At 56.6% G+C, this 14,027-nt stretch overlaps 6 protein-coding genes across 6 annotated transcripts; 3 read left to right on the forward strand and 3 right to left on the reverse strand.

The window, feature by feature from the left end:
- Positions 1 to 906: 906 nt before the first annotated feature.
- On the reverse strand, positions 907 to 3,990 carry L226DRAFT_569149 (uncharacterized protein; the record flags this gene model as incomplete). The annotated part of the gene is made up of 3 exons (XM_067684261.1): positions 907 to 3,121; positions 3,439 to 3,521; positions 3,595 to 3,990. 3 exons carry the CDS (start codon positions 3,988 to 3,990, stop codon positions 907 to 909), a joined length of 2,694 nt encoding a protein of 897 aa, XP_067537484.1.
- A 312-nt stretch (positions 3,991 to 4,302) lies between these two features.
- On the reverse strand, positions 4,303 to 6,520 carry L226DRAFT_532926 (uncharacterized protein). The gene is made up of 7 exons (XM_067680356.1): positions 6,278 to 6,520; positions 6,060 to 6,223; positions 5,321 to 5,556; positions 5,089 to 5,247; positions 4,890 to 5,015; positions 4,649 to 4,821; positions 4,303 to 4,578 (listed from the first exon to the last, which is right to left on the reverse strand). The coding sequence occupies exons 1-7, from the start codon at positions 6,412 to 6,414 to the stop codon at positions 4,398 to 4,400; spliced, it is 1,176 nt and encodes a 391-aa protein (XP_067537485.1). The 5' UTR covers positions 6,415 to 6,520; the 3' UTR covers positions 4,303 to 4,397.
- Positions 6,521 to 7,390: 870 nt separating this feature from the next.
- On the forward strand, positions 7,391 to 7,941 carry L226DRAFT_354536 (uncharacterized protein). Its single transcript, XM_067674172.1, has one exon. The coding sequence runs from the start codon at positions 7,437 to 7,439 to the stop codon at positions 7,818 to 7,820; it is 384 nt and encodes a 127-aa protein (XP_067537486.1). The 5' UTR covers positions 7,391 to 7,436; the 3' UTR covers positions 7,821 to 7,941.
- On the forward strand, positions 7,795 to 10,060 carry L226DRAFT_532928 (MFS general substrate transporter). Its single transcript, XM_067680357.1, has 6 exons — positions 7,795 to 8,362; positions 8,431 to 8,594; positions 8,681 to 8,769; positions 8,832 to 9,089; positions 9,206 to 9,572; positions 9,640 to 10,060. Exons 1-6 carry the CDS (start codon positions 8,063 to 8,065, stop codon positions 9,797 to 9,799), a joined length of 1,338 nt encoding a protein of 445 aa, XP_067537487.1. The 5' UTR covers positions 7,795 to 8,062; the 3' UTR covers positions 9,800 to 10,060.
- Positions 10,061 to 10,752: 692 nt separating this feature from the next.
- L226DRAFT_611325 (uncharacterized protein) lies at positions 10,753 to 12,257 on the forward strand (the record flags this gene model as incomplete). Its single annotated transcript, XM_067686274.1, has 3 exons — positions 10,753 to 11,811; positions 11,873 to 12,196; positions 12,231 to 12,257. The coding sequence occupies 3 exons, from the start codon at positions 10,753 to 10,755 to the stop codon at positions 12,255 to 12,257; spliced, it is 1,410 nt and encodes a 469-aa protein (XP_067537488.1).
- Positions 12,258 to 12,597: 340 nt separating this feature from the next.
- On the reverse strand, positions 12,598 to 13,605 carry L226DRAFT_354552 (uncharacterized protein). The gene is made up of 4 exons (XM_067674173.1): positions 13,553 to 13,605; positions 13,174 to 13,499; positions 12,964 to 13,106; positions 12,598 to 12,880 (listed from the first exon to the last, which is right to left on the reverse strand). The coding sequence occupies exons 2-4, from the start codon at positions 13,312 to 13,314 to the stop codon at positions 12,742 to 12,744; spliced, it is 423 nt and encodes a 140-aa protein (XP_067537489.1). The 5' UTR covers positions 13,315 to 13,499; positions 13,553 to 13,605; the 3' UTR covers positions 12,598 to 12,741.
- Positions 13,606 to 14,027: the final 422 nt, after the last annotated feature.

Below are 14,027 nucleotides of genomic sequence, written 5' to 3' on the forward strand. Positions count from 1 at the left end.
GCGACATAGTGGACGTACACAACCACAGATCCCCGGCGACAGCAAAGACTTGAGAAAGGTGTGCGCGCGACCCCCTCCTTCGGCAGGCTGCCTGCTGCCCCCAACTACTAAGTTCCTCGAGCCATGCCCAGTTGACATCGCTCCACTGCAGCTGCCGAACGCAACGTTTGTGCGTGGACTCGCGCCGAAGAAGGCCGTCAATGGGGCCATCGATGCCCGCAATGCGCGCAGTGGCTCGACGAGGGTGTGATCCGAGAGGACAGAGGCAGCCTTTATGCAGTCAGTGCCTGCGAGGATTGGGGTACCACGCTGGGTCGTAATATCAGCACCTTCATCTGATAGCCTTTTTCACAAGCCAGCTTGGACTTCGAGTGCAGACGGTTGAGTCGTGAGACATACACCAACACCACTGGCATGGATTCGGGGCAGACATGGGGATGCATTGAGATAAGCATGATAAACACGAACGCGAAACATATGAGTGGCGATGCGGATGGATGCAACATGCGACGATATCCATGAGTAACGGAAGAAGATTCCAGGAGTCAGTGAAACGGGCGACAGAGCAAGGGAGTCGGGAGCGGGGAAGGGCAAAGCGGGAAGGGAGAGATAGAGATAGAAAAAGAACAGAACAAAACTGAATCAAAGGTGACAGACAATACGGAGGATGAGACGAGGCGGGAACGGAACGTACGGGGCCAGGAGCTGAACCGTGGAACTGTGAGGACGTGAGAAGGGGTGCGAGGATGATGATGGAAGAGCGGTAAATGGGATATGAATACAGCAGAAGCGTAGATGACGAGGCAGACGGCGGCATCGAGCTTGGGATCCGACTAGCGGTAGGTACGAACCACAGCACACCCGGGCCTCAAAAGCACGCCGCATGACGGTGCCGGATGAACAGGATCAGCGGGGACCGCCGTCCCAACTCGACCGCTTGCGCTTGTTATCGCCCTTGGTCAAGAGGAGGTCCTGCGGGGACACGACGCTCTGTCCCCGCTGGTGCGCGGCCAACATCCGCGGCTGCGCCTGGCTCTGCGCCGCATCATTCAGTGCGCTCTGCCAGCTCGCGAACATCGGGATATGTTGCGCCAGCGACGGCGGGAGCTGAGACAGCGTCTTCGTCTGCAGCGCGAATGACTGCGCGAGATCGAGCGCCTGCGCGTCGGTCGCCGCGCCGTCCATCGCATGCACGGGAGCGGATCCACCGGCTTGCGTGCTGTTGTAGTAGTGCAAGTCGAGGAACGGCAGGTCGTAGTTCGTGTTCTCTGCACTGCCGGGCACAGGTGCAGCCGCACCTCCGGCTCCCGGGAGCTTCCAAAGCTCGTTCGCAGACTGGGTCAACGAGGTGTACATCGCAGTGGCGTCCCCGGACGCCGCTGCCGCATGCGACTGCTGGTCTGCCGCCGCGTGGATTGGAAGGTAGTCCATGAGCGAAAGCGATCGGGTGGGCGAAACGAGCGGCTTTGGGCGTATCTGCTGTGACTGCGGTGCAGGGATCCGGGGGTCATATGCGCGATGCTCCGAGGGAGGCACAGATATCGAGCGGTTGTGGGAGGAGTGGAGGTGTACGCCTGCCTGCTGCATGCGCGCCGTGCGACCGTGCGATTGCGGGGTGCCAGGCGGTGTGACGTGGATCTCCTGAGTGAGGCCGATGATTTCCTCAATGGACTGCGGCGGTAGCGCGTAGGACTCGAGGTCGGAGAGGCTGAGTCCCGGCTCGGGACTCGTCGGGTCCTTGGGTACCGCAGTGTCAACGGTCTCCTCCATGGGAACCTCTGCGTCAGGGTCGTCGAGCGTGATCGACGTCAGTTCAATTTCGTCGATACCGGGTAGCGCGGGGGTGCGTAGCGTAGGATGCAGGCTGCTGCTCGGCGGTGGCTGCATGCCTGAGAGACCGAGCCCCGCGCTGCCGAACCCGAAGCCAGGCCCGTAGTCTGCGGACTGCTGAGGCTGATGACTGCGAGCACCAAAGATGAGGTCTCCAGCATAGTTGGAGTGGTGAGTGAAGCCCCGGAAGCTGCTGGTAGAGAACATCTCGGGGTCGGAGAACGTCGAGTGCGTGTCGCCCACGCCGACCTCTGAAGCAAAGTCATGTGCGAAGGACGTGGGGAACAAGTCATATCTGTCAAGTACTCCGTGGTTGAGCTGCGCAAATGAGAAGGGCGACGAAGGCGCAGGAGAAAAGCCTCCGTAATAGGAGGAATTGCTTGACGACGGCTCAAGACGAGGGTTCGCGGACAGCCAATCCTGAGGACCCCACGCGGACTTGCCGATCATGGGTCCAGACTCGTTCCGGCGCTGGAAGGGAGAGTTGTTGAAGTAGTCGGTGACCGACAGGTGAGAGGATGTAGGCGAAGCAGCATTGGTGGCTGTCGACCAAGCGCTGGAGTGGACTGGCGTGTCGACCCCTGAGGACCACGTCTGGGACTGTGACGAGTCCGTCATCTCCGAGAGCGATGAGCTTGGGACGAAATCAGGGATGGTGAGAGTGTCATTCAGAGAGTCAAGAGTCTGCATGTCGACCTCCGTGGTAGGCTCGGGACTCATGAGCATCTCCTCGGTCTGGGGAGTAGAGGCGACGGCCTCCTTGAGGAACGCCGCAGGACTATCCTCGTCCTCCGAGCTATCCTCATCCTCAGATACGTTCGCACTCTCGGGTACACTCTTCGTTCCGCCCCTGAAGAGGCCCTGGTCCGTATGTCTCCGCTTCCTCCGCACGGGGCCCGCCGAGCTCGATGCGAGTGAGTCGTCCGTCGCCGCGCGGATGGGTTGCGCAAGCAGATCCCTCTTCTTCTTGGTCGTGTTTCGCGGCTTGTAGCCCGCAGCCTGATACAAGTCGGGGAATGCGTTGCGGAAGCGGTCGCGCAGATCGGTGGATCGCCGGTTCTGCGCCTGAAAGATCGGGTCCTTAACGATCGTCGCCCATACTGTGCCGTGCTTATCGTAGCCGGCCTTGAGAGCGCGGTCCTCCTCCTCTGTGAATGGCCGCCGCTTCTTGCTCCGCGTCTTCTCGAATATCGAGGTGCCGTCTGGGAGCGCGGAGCGCACCTTGGAGGAGAGGTGGGTCTTCGCATTGGGATAGTGTTGCCTGTAGGCATCAGGATAGTACGTGCGGAACCTGCGGCATCGTCAGTATGAAAGGTTGCGGAAGACACGGTGATTAGGACGAGGAAGTGAAGCCGTGAACAGTGAAGATAGCTGCATTTGCAACATTCCGACCGAAACCACTGCGCTCCCCGCCCCTTCCAGAACAGTGCAACGCAGATCCTGGTGACGTTATGTCCTGCTCATCACCAAGTTGCAGGGAGAACAGTGGTTTCGCAGGAGTGGAGTGTACTCCTTAGTCGTACTACAATGACCAGCGTCTTGTTGCAGCCAGGATGTACCACCTCCGACGGATTGGAAAGGAGAGCCAGACAACGAACGTATACGCACCTGTCCTTGAGATCCACCGGTGACCGTCCATCGAACCTGAACTCGGGGTCGTTGAGAATGGACTTCCAGTTCCCGACGCCCCACTATGTAACCGCCGCGTCCGAACACAAGCATCAGCATCCCGAACCCACCTGCCCGACAAGGCTAACGACGCACCTTGTTGCACCCCGCAACGAGCATCTGCGTCTCCTCCATCGTCCACTTCTTCCTAGGCTTCTTCTCCGGCTTGTCCGGGGGCGTGATAGACTGCGAGAGCGGGTGTGGGGGTGGTTGCGCCCCGTCGAGTCCGTCCGGTGTGATCCTGCGCATCTTGTAGTTCTTCTCCTCGTCCACCTCCGCAGCATCCGCGTCCGCGGAATGCACGCCGAGGCCCGTGTCGTCGCGGAAGCTCCATGCGGGGAAGACGCGTGGCGAGGACGGGAGCGCGAGCGAGACGCGGCGCTGCTTGCCCGACTGTGATGATGATGGGGACAACGCTGGCGGGAACGGCGCAGTGAACGAGAACGTCGACGTGAAGGGCTGTGCGGACGTCGAGGGGATGTTCGAGCTCATGGACGAGCTCATCGTGGGTCGTAAGTGTCGTCGAGAGCGAGAGATGCTGGCGGTTATGTTAAGAGGGCGTTATTATGCGGGGAAATATCCGGCTGGCAAGTGTGGCCGTCGCAGCTCGCGATAATGTCGAGAGATGGGAAATGAAAAGGAGCACAACGGACAATTAACACGTTGGGGGTTCCTGTGATATGTGGATGTGGAACGTGGTGATGAACATGCGCCTGCCGCGAGGTGGTGGTCGCGGACAAAGCCCAGCTTGCTCGCCTACTGCGCTCAGCGCGCTGTGCCACCTCCCCGCATCCGCATCAATGACGGCTGCCGCGCGCAATGAGCATCCTGGCCACAAGAACAAACTACATTAAGGGTCCGGGATGCTAGTACTATACACGAGATGACGACTACAACATTCAGCTGTTCACCAGGACCTCGGGTGCAATCCTTTCTTCGACCTTGTGCAGCTTCGAATTCCAGACGGACAGTCTCTGCGCGAGTTGTCCGATCTGCTCTCGTGAGAGCACCCGGGGCTGCACCCACGTAATTTGCGCCTTCTGGTCGACTTGGTCAAGTGACCCCTTGATCAGCTTCAGGCTGCAGCACAGAAGGACACAATTAGCAGCTGAAACCAACAAGAGCCATGCAAGCGCTCGAACGTGCATACCTCAACGCTTTCATAACAAGGTGCTCTACCTCGTCAAGCGGCAGGCGTGTCTCCTCGGCAATTGTCTGGAACGACATAGTTCTGTCATACGCGCCTCGCTTGAACACCGACTCGATGAGCGCCATGAGACAGATCTTCTGCCGCAAGAACGGGTAGTTCTCTTGCAGGATCGGCTGCACGTTCCAACAAGTTAGAGGTCAGTGGCACTCTGACACACCGAAGGACGGTAACGCTAGCGCACCTCTTTGGGGAACAAAGGGGCCAGAGCTTCGAATTTGCCGATGTTACCCTCGTTGAACGTGAACAGCAGCTTCTTAATCCACTCATGCGGAGTGCTATCGAGTGCGTCAAGGATGGGGTGCATTAACTGTGGTCGGATACATCGTGATGGAGCAATTAGTACACGCGTCCAAATTCAGCAGCAGAGATCGACGACGCACCAGTTCACCGAAGTTGTAAATCGTGTCGCCAAGGAAGGCGGCGATTCCGAGGTCGTGTGCACGGAGCACACGCTCTTCTTGTGTAAGGTCTTTTGCAGGGTCGATACACGCAAGGTATAGAAGCGAGTTCTTGTAGTACGGCGCATACTCCGCTTTCGACTGCAGAAGCGAAAACGGACCATGTTAGTGGCTGACGGGAGAGGGGCTTGGTACACGGGGTCCAATTTCTGACCTTGTAGTAGTCCGCAGCGACGCCATAGTAGGCCGCGTTCACGGACGGCTCGACCCCAGATAGCTCATCAAGAACCTTCCATGCAGCGTCGATATCGTTCTTTGTACCCTCATGGTCGCCATACAGGAGCTTCGCGTGGGCAAGTGTGGCTAGGAGAAGAACATGTGCTTCAGGTGACTTCTCGGTGTTGACGCGTTCGAGCAGGTCCTTCAAGAATTGGAGATGTGTAGCAGGATCTGCAGTGAAAGCATGAGAATTTGCTCAGCCGCATAGATAGAGAAGACGGTTTATGACAATGTATTGCATTCAATACGCAGGTCACAGAAGGGCTTGTGAATCTCGACTCCCCGTCAACCCTGTAACGTGGACACGACACCCTCTACTATCCCACAGAAACCTCGGGTGATTGAGCAGGGAAGGGATGGGTCGAAGACTGGATGTCCGTGTCTGAGGCAAGCCTTCAATATACATCGGGTCTATTGCAGACGCAAGGACTGATCGCAGACGATGGAAGCGCGTCACGGGCATACTCGACCAGGGACTCGGAACACAGTAAAAGTCGAATTGGAAGAACGACAGAGGCCGCATCTTCCTTTATGATCGCGCACGGCCTTCCTTTCGGGATAGACCCAAGAAGAAGATGTATCATGCAACAGATAAGGTACAGAGCAGGGTCGACGAACCCTGCCCGACCGCGTGCCGAGGCAGGGAGGCGTAGACGAGGAAGCGGAGTACTCACTGTCAATCTCCTTCGAGACCTTCACGCCCATCTCCACCAGCCTCAGCTGGTTTAGCTTTGATTCGAAATCCCGCACGAACTTGTTGAAGACATCAACGCGGTACGGTCTTGTTAGTGGGTGGTCGAAGAACTCGAATAGCTTGTTCGTCAGTTGGTGCCATAGCCTGAGTGGTCCATCAGTTCACGTTTATGACAGAAGTGCATGTTTTGGCACGTACTTACGGCTGTAAAGCGTCCGGAAAGACTCGAAGAACGCATGCAACTCTTGTGGCGTCTCCGAGATGGCAAGTGCGAGGAACTCATCGACGTCAATCTTCGGTGCCTTTGGTTTATCGATAGCCATTGGTGTAGCCATGATACGACAAGTCTAGCGACGACAATATGTGACGAGATGAGATGAGACGGATGAGCAGGAAGAGCAGAGAAAGAGACGACAAGGATCGGTATACAGTAGCGCGTAGTGAGGCTTGCGCGTCCTGGGCGCGTGACCCGCAACAGGACGCGTAGGCGTTATTTGTCCATGTTTGCCAAGAGCCTTGGATCCTAATAGCGCCAAACAACCTTCCCAACAGGTGGCATCGACTTTCGTCCGAGCTTGATCAACCATCTCACGCGTAGGATATACTGCGAATGAGACATAGTCGTGGAGCCCGGTCTACAGCACTGCAAATTTGGCTCGACGTCCCACGCACTTTGCGGGTCACATTCTCAGTGGAAGTGGAAGCAAATACACCAGCTGGAGAGCCAGAGCCATCAGCTCATCCAACATGGCGGCCGCTGTTCATTCATAGTGAGTCTTTCGAAGAATGTCCTCATTGTGACCAATGGAACTGACAAAGTCCTCTTACGCCATCTCGGTCGAAGTATCCGGCAACCTTCGGTGTCGCCGACCAACTTGAAGGCCAGGCTAGTACCAGGTCCTGATCTGCGAGGGAGAATGGGAAGGCTAGACACCCTATTTGAACGCTATCAAAGCGTTGCCACGGCTCACCGTACTCACACAGAGTGACAAAGACCCCCACCGTAAGCTAGGAGACCGAGGAGCCGTCCGAGTCTGGGCTTGTGTCTTTTACGCGCTTCTAGCCTCTATAGTTGTACCAGGCACGGCCAGGTCCAACTGCCAGCCGCACGTCAGCGAACGCGGATGCGCAATGCACTCTCGGGGATAACGAGCAATCACGCCAAGCCATTCAGGGTGTCTTCCGTCCCTCCGCCCGTTTTAACTGTCATCAGGATGTAATGTGTTCGGACTTCACGGTGAGCAGTACCCACGCCATGTCCCGTGCTCAGCTTTATCAATGCCATCCTGAGGCGTCTGAATCATCGATACAGGTCACATCCTCGAAGTCTTCTGTCTGACTCGGATATTAGTGCCGAATGCGGACCCATGTGGTCCTCTTCTTTAAACTGGTAAGTCCGATAGCCTTCTCGACTGCAATCTTCCTGAGTGGCGTCCACAGATTGTCCGAATCTCGCACAGTGTTCTGGCCACGTTTTACCCTCGATATAGATCCACGGAGGCGACCCAGGCAGCGGTCGGTACTCCTTTGCAAGCCGATGCTGTGCACAAGCATGGCAGGGAAGCCGACTGTCACGGAGGTATGGTTAGCGCCAGTCCCGTGTTCGTCCCGGCGCAACTCTTTGCTGGCATCGTGGCAGGAGAGGCGTGGGCTCGATACGTTTCGCACTCATGCTCCTCCGACCCGCGCTCGGGGCGCGATGTGCGGCGCTCCCACCTGTGTGGTGGAACGCCGCCCTTGATATTGATATAACCGTTCTGGCCGTGGGCCGAGTAGGCAATCTTGCGTTTTCCACGCGATGCAGCGGAGCACGGACATCCTTCCGTGCGTAGCTATCGACCGTCATGGACGGACACAGAAAGTTCTTATAAATGCGGGCCCGTCTCGGTTGGGTCCTCCAGGCTCCAGCGACACCCAAGACCCGATATCTCTTCTCTAGGGCCTCATCCGGCTCACCCACCTCTCTTTACGACCACTACAACCATGACCCTTGAATATTTGAAAGAAGCCCTGAAGAGAGTACCGAGTTATGGCACAATCCCTACAAAGGACGACCCAGTTGCGGACGAAGAGGGCGCGGAAGGGCACGATGTCCCCGTCGACGGTGGCCTCGCAGCCTGGCTGACTGTCTTCGGTGCATTCCTCGCGTTGTTCTGTTCATTTGGACAGATGAACGCATTCGGCACCTTCCAGTCGTGGTACACGACCCACCAACTTCGTGACCTCCATCCGTCGACAATAGCATGGATCGGGTCGGTGCAGCTATGGGTATTTTTCTTCTCCGTGAGTACTCCCTCCGATCGGCCTCACGCAAATACGTCTGCTCACGCCTGGGATCCGGTCGTTTTCAGGGTGGTTTCATTGGCCGCATGTTCGACGCCCATGGGCCGCGGGTGATCATGGCGCTCGGGACCGTCATTTACGTCGTCAGCATCGCGCTCACAAGTATGGCTCGCGGGTACCACGAGTATATCATAGCGCAGGGCGTACTGTCAGGACTAGGCATTGGCATGCTGTGAGTGGCGCCTTTGACTCAGGAGTCGCGCCTGTGGTTACTCGGCAATCGTAGCTGTGCTGATCTTATCACCATTACCACGTCAGATTCTATCCGCCATTAGCCTCTATCTCGACTCACTTCAGCAAATACCGGGCGACAGCGCTGGGAATTGCCATGGTTGGCTCAGGAATAGGTCAGTGGTCGGGCCGACGGAGCTCGTACAGGCTAATAGCATCTTGCTGATCATCTTGACAGGTGGCACGATCTATCCCATCCTCCTCCAGTACCTGTTCGCCACAGTCGGTTTCGCCTGGGGCGTTCGGGTCTCAGCTATCCTCTGCCTGGTTCTCTCCGTGACGGCAACTGCTACGGTGTCCCGACGCACCACCCACTCCATCCCAGACACCGGGTCCAAGAAAACCGATGATGTGTCTTGGCCTTTGACCAGCATACGCGCCTTACAAGACCCTCCGTTCGCGCTCCTTGTGGTTGGGAGCTGCTTTATGGCCCTGGGTATGTGATCCTCCATTGTCACTGCCCCCCCTACCCTCCGCTCCGATCCGACCGCGCCCGTGCTGACATATAACCGCCCGTGCACCGACACACGCACTGACACCTCCCGCCCACAGGCCTATTCACCCCGTTCACATTCATCGTCTCATATGCCTCGGACCAGGGCATCTCCCCCGACACGGCCTTCTACGTGCTCGCCGTACTCAATGCCGGGAGCGTACTCGGACGCATCGCACCACCGCGCTATGCCGACACCTCCGGACGTTTCGCGCTTCTCGTGCCCTGTGCGGCCCTCGCCGGCCTGTCCACACTCCTTCTGTGGCCAATGGCGCACTCGCTCGTACCGCTCGTGGTGTATGCCGCGCTCTACGGCCTGTTCTCAGGCGCGTTCAACGCCCTCATCGTGCCCTGTATCGCCCAGATCTCGGACATCAGGGAGATCGGGATGCGAATCGGCCTCTTGTACAGTATTATCTCGTTTCCGTGAGTCTCTCGGCTTCTTGTGTGACGTTTCTGGACGTTCCATTGACGGATTCGCTCCTTTTTATAGGTCGCTCGTTGGGAATCCGGCGGCGGGTGCCCTGCTCAGGGTTACCCATGGATCTTACTCTGGGCTCATTGTACTGAGCGGAACAAGTGTAATTGTCGGCTCGCTGTTCATACTAATGGCGAAGCTGCGCATAGACTCGAATGTCTTCGCGCGCGTGTAAGATGTTGATTACCATATATCAAGTTAGCCTCGTTGCGACCACAGCCTAGTCCGGTCATGGCTTTGTATCATATTGTAACATATTCGTTCTTGCATGCTCGATTTGCCATATACCCGCTATCGTTACTGGCCTGCGGCCTGGAGGTCTACTACTCGTCCGTCGACTCCCTTTCCTGCAATTGTGATATAAAACCACAGATCGTCCCGCATGTGCCGAAACTTGGGATATTGCTCTTCGCAACACGCGAGGACACCCTACCCCTGGATTAGGCCATGTAAGAGGCGATCGAGAGCTACCGAGGAGGTACCAACGCTCCTCTACAAGTATTCCGGAGACAAGGATGAGGAGTCCGCGCGCCCGCACCCAAGGTCCGTCGGCCCTGAGGGTCTGCAAGCCGGCGTTCTGCAGGAAGCTCCGGCAGATCGGTGATGTCCATTAGTAACATACGTCCTCGGACAGTGTTGCGAAAGGTGAAACAGCACGGAGAGCCAAGCAGAAGTGGAGCCCTCCCAGCGGAGGGTCACAGGTCAGGTCAAGCTAGTAGTGCCAGTGGAATATCACGAAGCGGTGCTAAACATAACACGGAAAGGAAATCGGAATACTTAAAAAAGTACTTATGTTTACTTTCAAAACTCGGCCAAGGCCGATAAGCAAGGTGTCCATATTCAGAATATTTAGATAGTTGCCCAGCAGTGATGCCTATTCGAATCATTCCATTTCCATCTTCTCAGCTCTCCGCCTATAGCCAGTCGAGCAGCTTATGAACATGACACAGGTACGAGTAGTACGCCATGTTGCTGCGGAAATTGTTGACCACAGGTTTGCAGCCCCAGCGAGCCTCCACTAACACCATGTTTCCAACTCACTCGACTCGAATGCGTCGTCGGACCGGGCGTAGAGCCGTGGTTCTGAACTATGATGTTCTGAGAATTGTACTAAGACACCTCAGTGCTATGAGCAAGACAGCCGCACCTTTTTTGGCGGTCATGCTCGCGTCCCGCGACATGTACTCGCTGGGCTTGGAGGCCCTTCTGGACCGTGGAGTGGTCCTCCAGAACAGCGACAAGTTATTGTCATTCTGTGCGTTTCTCGCATCAAACAACCACGCGCGTGCCCCCCTCTTCCATAGCCGTCTGATACTGGAGGCTTTCCCTCTTACACCAACTACTACCACGGCGTTATGCTCGACTATCCGCCATGCGACCCGGTTGAAGGCACTCCACATTCGAGAAGCAGACGTTTGTTTCGAGAGCGCCCCCGAGCTCATGGAGGCTCTCACCGCTATAACTCACCTACACCATCTCGACATCGCCGCAAGGCGGCCCACCGACGCCTTACTACTTCTTCTATCTCATCTCCCTTCCAACCTCTCCTCCTACACCATATCTTTCGATCGCCCCCCTTCCCTAGAAGGGTGTGACTGTCCTTGGGAACTAAACCCGATCACTGTTCTTCAGCAGTCTACCACAACACTGCAGTGTATTCGAGTTCACAATGTCACGCTGTCTGACTGGGCCGACACCACGTTCCCCAAGGCGAAGCACTTCGAGGTTTCGGCAGTCAAGCTCCCCCTCACCCGCATCCTGGCAGGCACCATGCCGAACCTAGTGACGCTCGCAGTGGACGACACATACGGAGACAGCGGCGAGCTGTTTGACGTGCACACTGCATCGCTGCGGCGCGCGGATAACATGAACGCGGACGGCCCAACTAAAGCCTCCTGCTGGTCCCGGCTCGAATCAGTGACCGGCTCAATTGTCGACATCTTCTCTCTCGGGCTCACATGCCCTGTCGACCGTCTCGTCCTACACACAAACGGCCGCTGCGACGCCGACCGTGTCATGCTCGGGTCGCTCTTGAAGTTCACGCCGGGGTTGGTGCACCTCCGCCTCGAGGCGACGGAGGAGTTCTTTGCCACTGACGAAGAGGAAATGGTTGACCTCATGGAGCTCAACTCAATGCTCTGGGAGCAGTTGGTGCGCTTTACGCTGAAGGAACTGTGTAACACACTTGTGAGTCCCATCCCACAGTTCACTAACTGCCCTGGACTTATTCACGCGACGCCAATGACAGGAGCAATACTCTGTGTTGTTCGAATCATCGGACTGCAAAGTGCAAGAACTGGACCTTGATCTCAGCATCCCATGCTTTATCAGCGACTGCGACCCTGCCCGAAGCACCACCGAAGACCTTCACGTGCCAATCGCTACAGACATGGCGCCCCACCCACATAGATGCCCAATAATCGAGGGACTACAAGATTATAACGTCAACGATGGGAAAGCACAGGAGTTCTTCTCGAGGGTACCTACACTTCGCAGGGTGCAGCTCCGTCTCCGGCATCATGATGAACTCATTTGCCATATGGATTGCAACTCACGCGGCAATGGGGACACCGTATGTATTTCCGGTCTAACGGCTGAGCACCTAGAGGTGCCGAGCTGCTGTTGTGCCCTAGGCTTGTCCAACAGCGGTGGTTACATCTGGGTTTCCTCCAGCTTCGTATGGATCATTGATACACGCTTCATCGCTTTTCCTTCTTTCTTCGTGTGCTTCACGAGCACTTTCCACGCTCTGCTTTTGCCTAATTCCTGGTTATCTACTTGCTCACTACGTATTCAATGCCTACTGCACATTACTTTCTCGTTTGTATGATTAGTACTATTCCGGGAACCACGCGATAACGTATCCACGAAGCGATATTTACAGTGTAATCGACCGATAGCCTCCTCTAGATACATCTTACCGTCTGCCAGCGGGATAGTCTCCTGCAATGCTGCACGACCGGAGAGAACCTCGACCTGCCGGCACAGGCTGCCGAGGACGAAAACTGATCCATCAGAGAGCACCTCGTCGTAGAGCAATGTGGAGCTCCGCGGGAAAAGAGGCAACTGGATGAAAGTCGCACCGGTACCGCCAGCAGGACCGGCCGGCATATTGCCCTAGGTCGACGTGAAGTCCACGCGGATGTGACAAAATCGTCTAGCACAATTCACGTGAACTTCCAGAACCTCTAACCAAGCAAGATGGTAGCATGCATCGTCATGGTGCGGAAGACGGAGGATATGATGCGAGTGACACCTGAAGCCCAGCAGAATGAGCAAAATCCAGATATAAGTCTAGAAACGTTGGCCGCACAATGAGTTTCGTTGCCAATCCCGTACCTTTTCCAAGCCTTCGTAGCGGAGATATCCTGAAGCATTATGTTGCAGATATGAGTAGATATCAGTGCGCACGCGAGGCAGTCGAGAGCCAAGAGGTGCATTGCGCACCCTGTAGCGGCTAGCCTGGTGCGTGGGCCTGCAGTCTTGGGAGAAAGCTGAAGGTTATCTCGGCTCGTGAGCAGCGTAAAGACGGAACGACGATGAGAATACCGGTCGGCAGATATCTCTCCATATCCATTGCGGAAAGCGAGGGATAGGTGTGCCTCGAGGCCGCGCCTCCTTGTTGGGCGCCTTTCCGCGGACTACAACTTCAAGGCGCGCTTCCGCCTTCCACTCCCTCCCTCCAACCATTACCTACCCGAGATACCTTCGCTCGCTTGTGCACACCCGCTGAACGCCTCCCCCCCACCTTCATGCAATATGACAATGAGCAAGCGAAGCACACGGAAGAACCGCCAGAGTGAGGCCACCGCCCCGCCAACCACCCTCCGGTCCATGCGTGAGGTACGTGACTGGCTCCAGCGCACACGACACTGCTGTGTTCATATTCAGTGCCATCAACAGGCCACTTCTAAAGATGCGCACTCACCAAAACCGACACCCTCGCGAACCAATTCTGAACAGGTCGCAACCACCGACGGTGCTGAGTCGTGGGCCGACGTTGTTCTGCGCTCCCCGACCGAGTTATCACAATACCACAAGGCCCTCGTCGACGGCCACCCGAAGCGGGGGGAAGCCGTACGCTCCTTCAAATGCACATGGCCTGCAAGCACAACTCTGTCAGCAATAGAGCTCATTCACCTAGCTTGCATCCTCTGCAAGCTCACCGGCCTCACCCACCTCCACATTCCTGTCCGATGTGGGCCTACCTCCTTGATCGAGTACGACTACAACCCCTGGAGCAGGTCGGCCTCAACACTCTTACCCACATCCCTCTTCCTCGACCTCTTCGAGAGCATGGGCCCCATGTCGAACCTCCGCGTCCTCGACGTGACCTTGGACATTCTCGTCCGTCTCCCAAAGAACATCTTGGAGCATGTCGCCTGCCTTAGCCTGCGCATAGC

The sequence above is a fragment of the Lentinus tigrinus genome (genome assembly GCF_003813185.1).
Source record: "Lentinus tigrinus ALCF2SS1-7 unplaced genomic scaffold L226scaffold_7, whole genome shotgun sequence".
Taxonomy (NCBI): domain Eukaryota; kingdom Fungi; phylum Basidiomycota; class Agaricomycetes; order Polyporales; family Polyporaceae; genus Lentinus; species Lentinus tigrinus.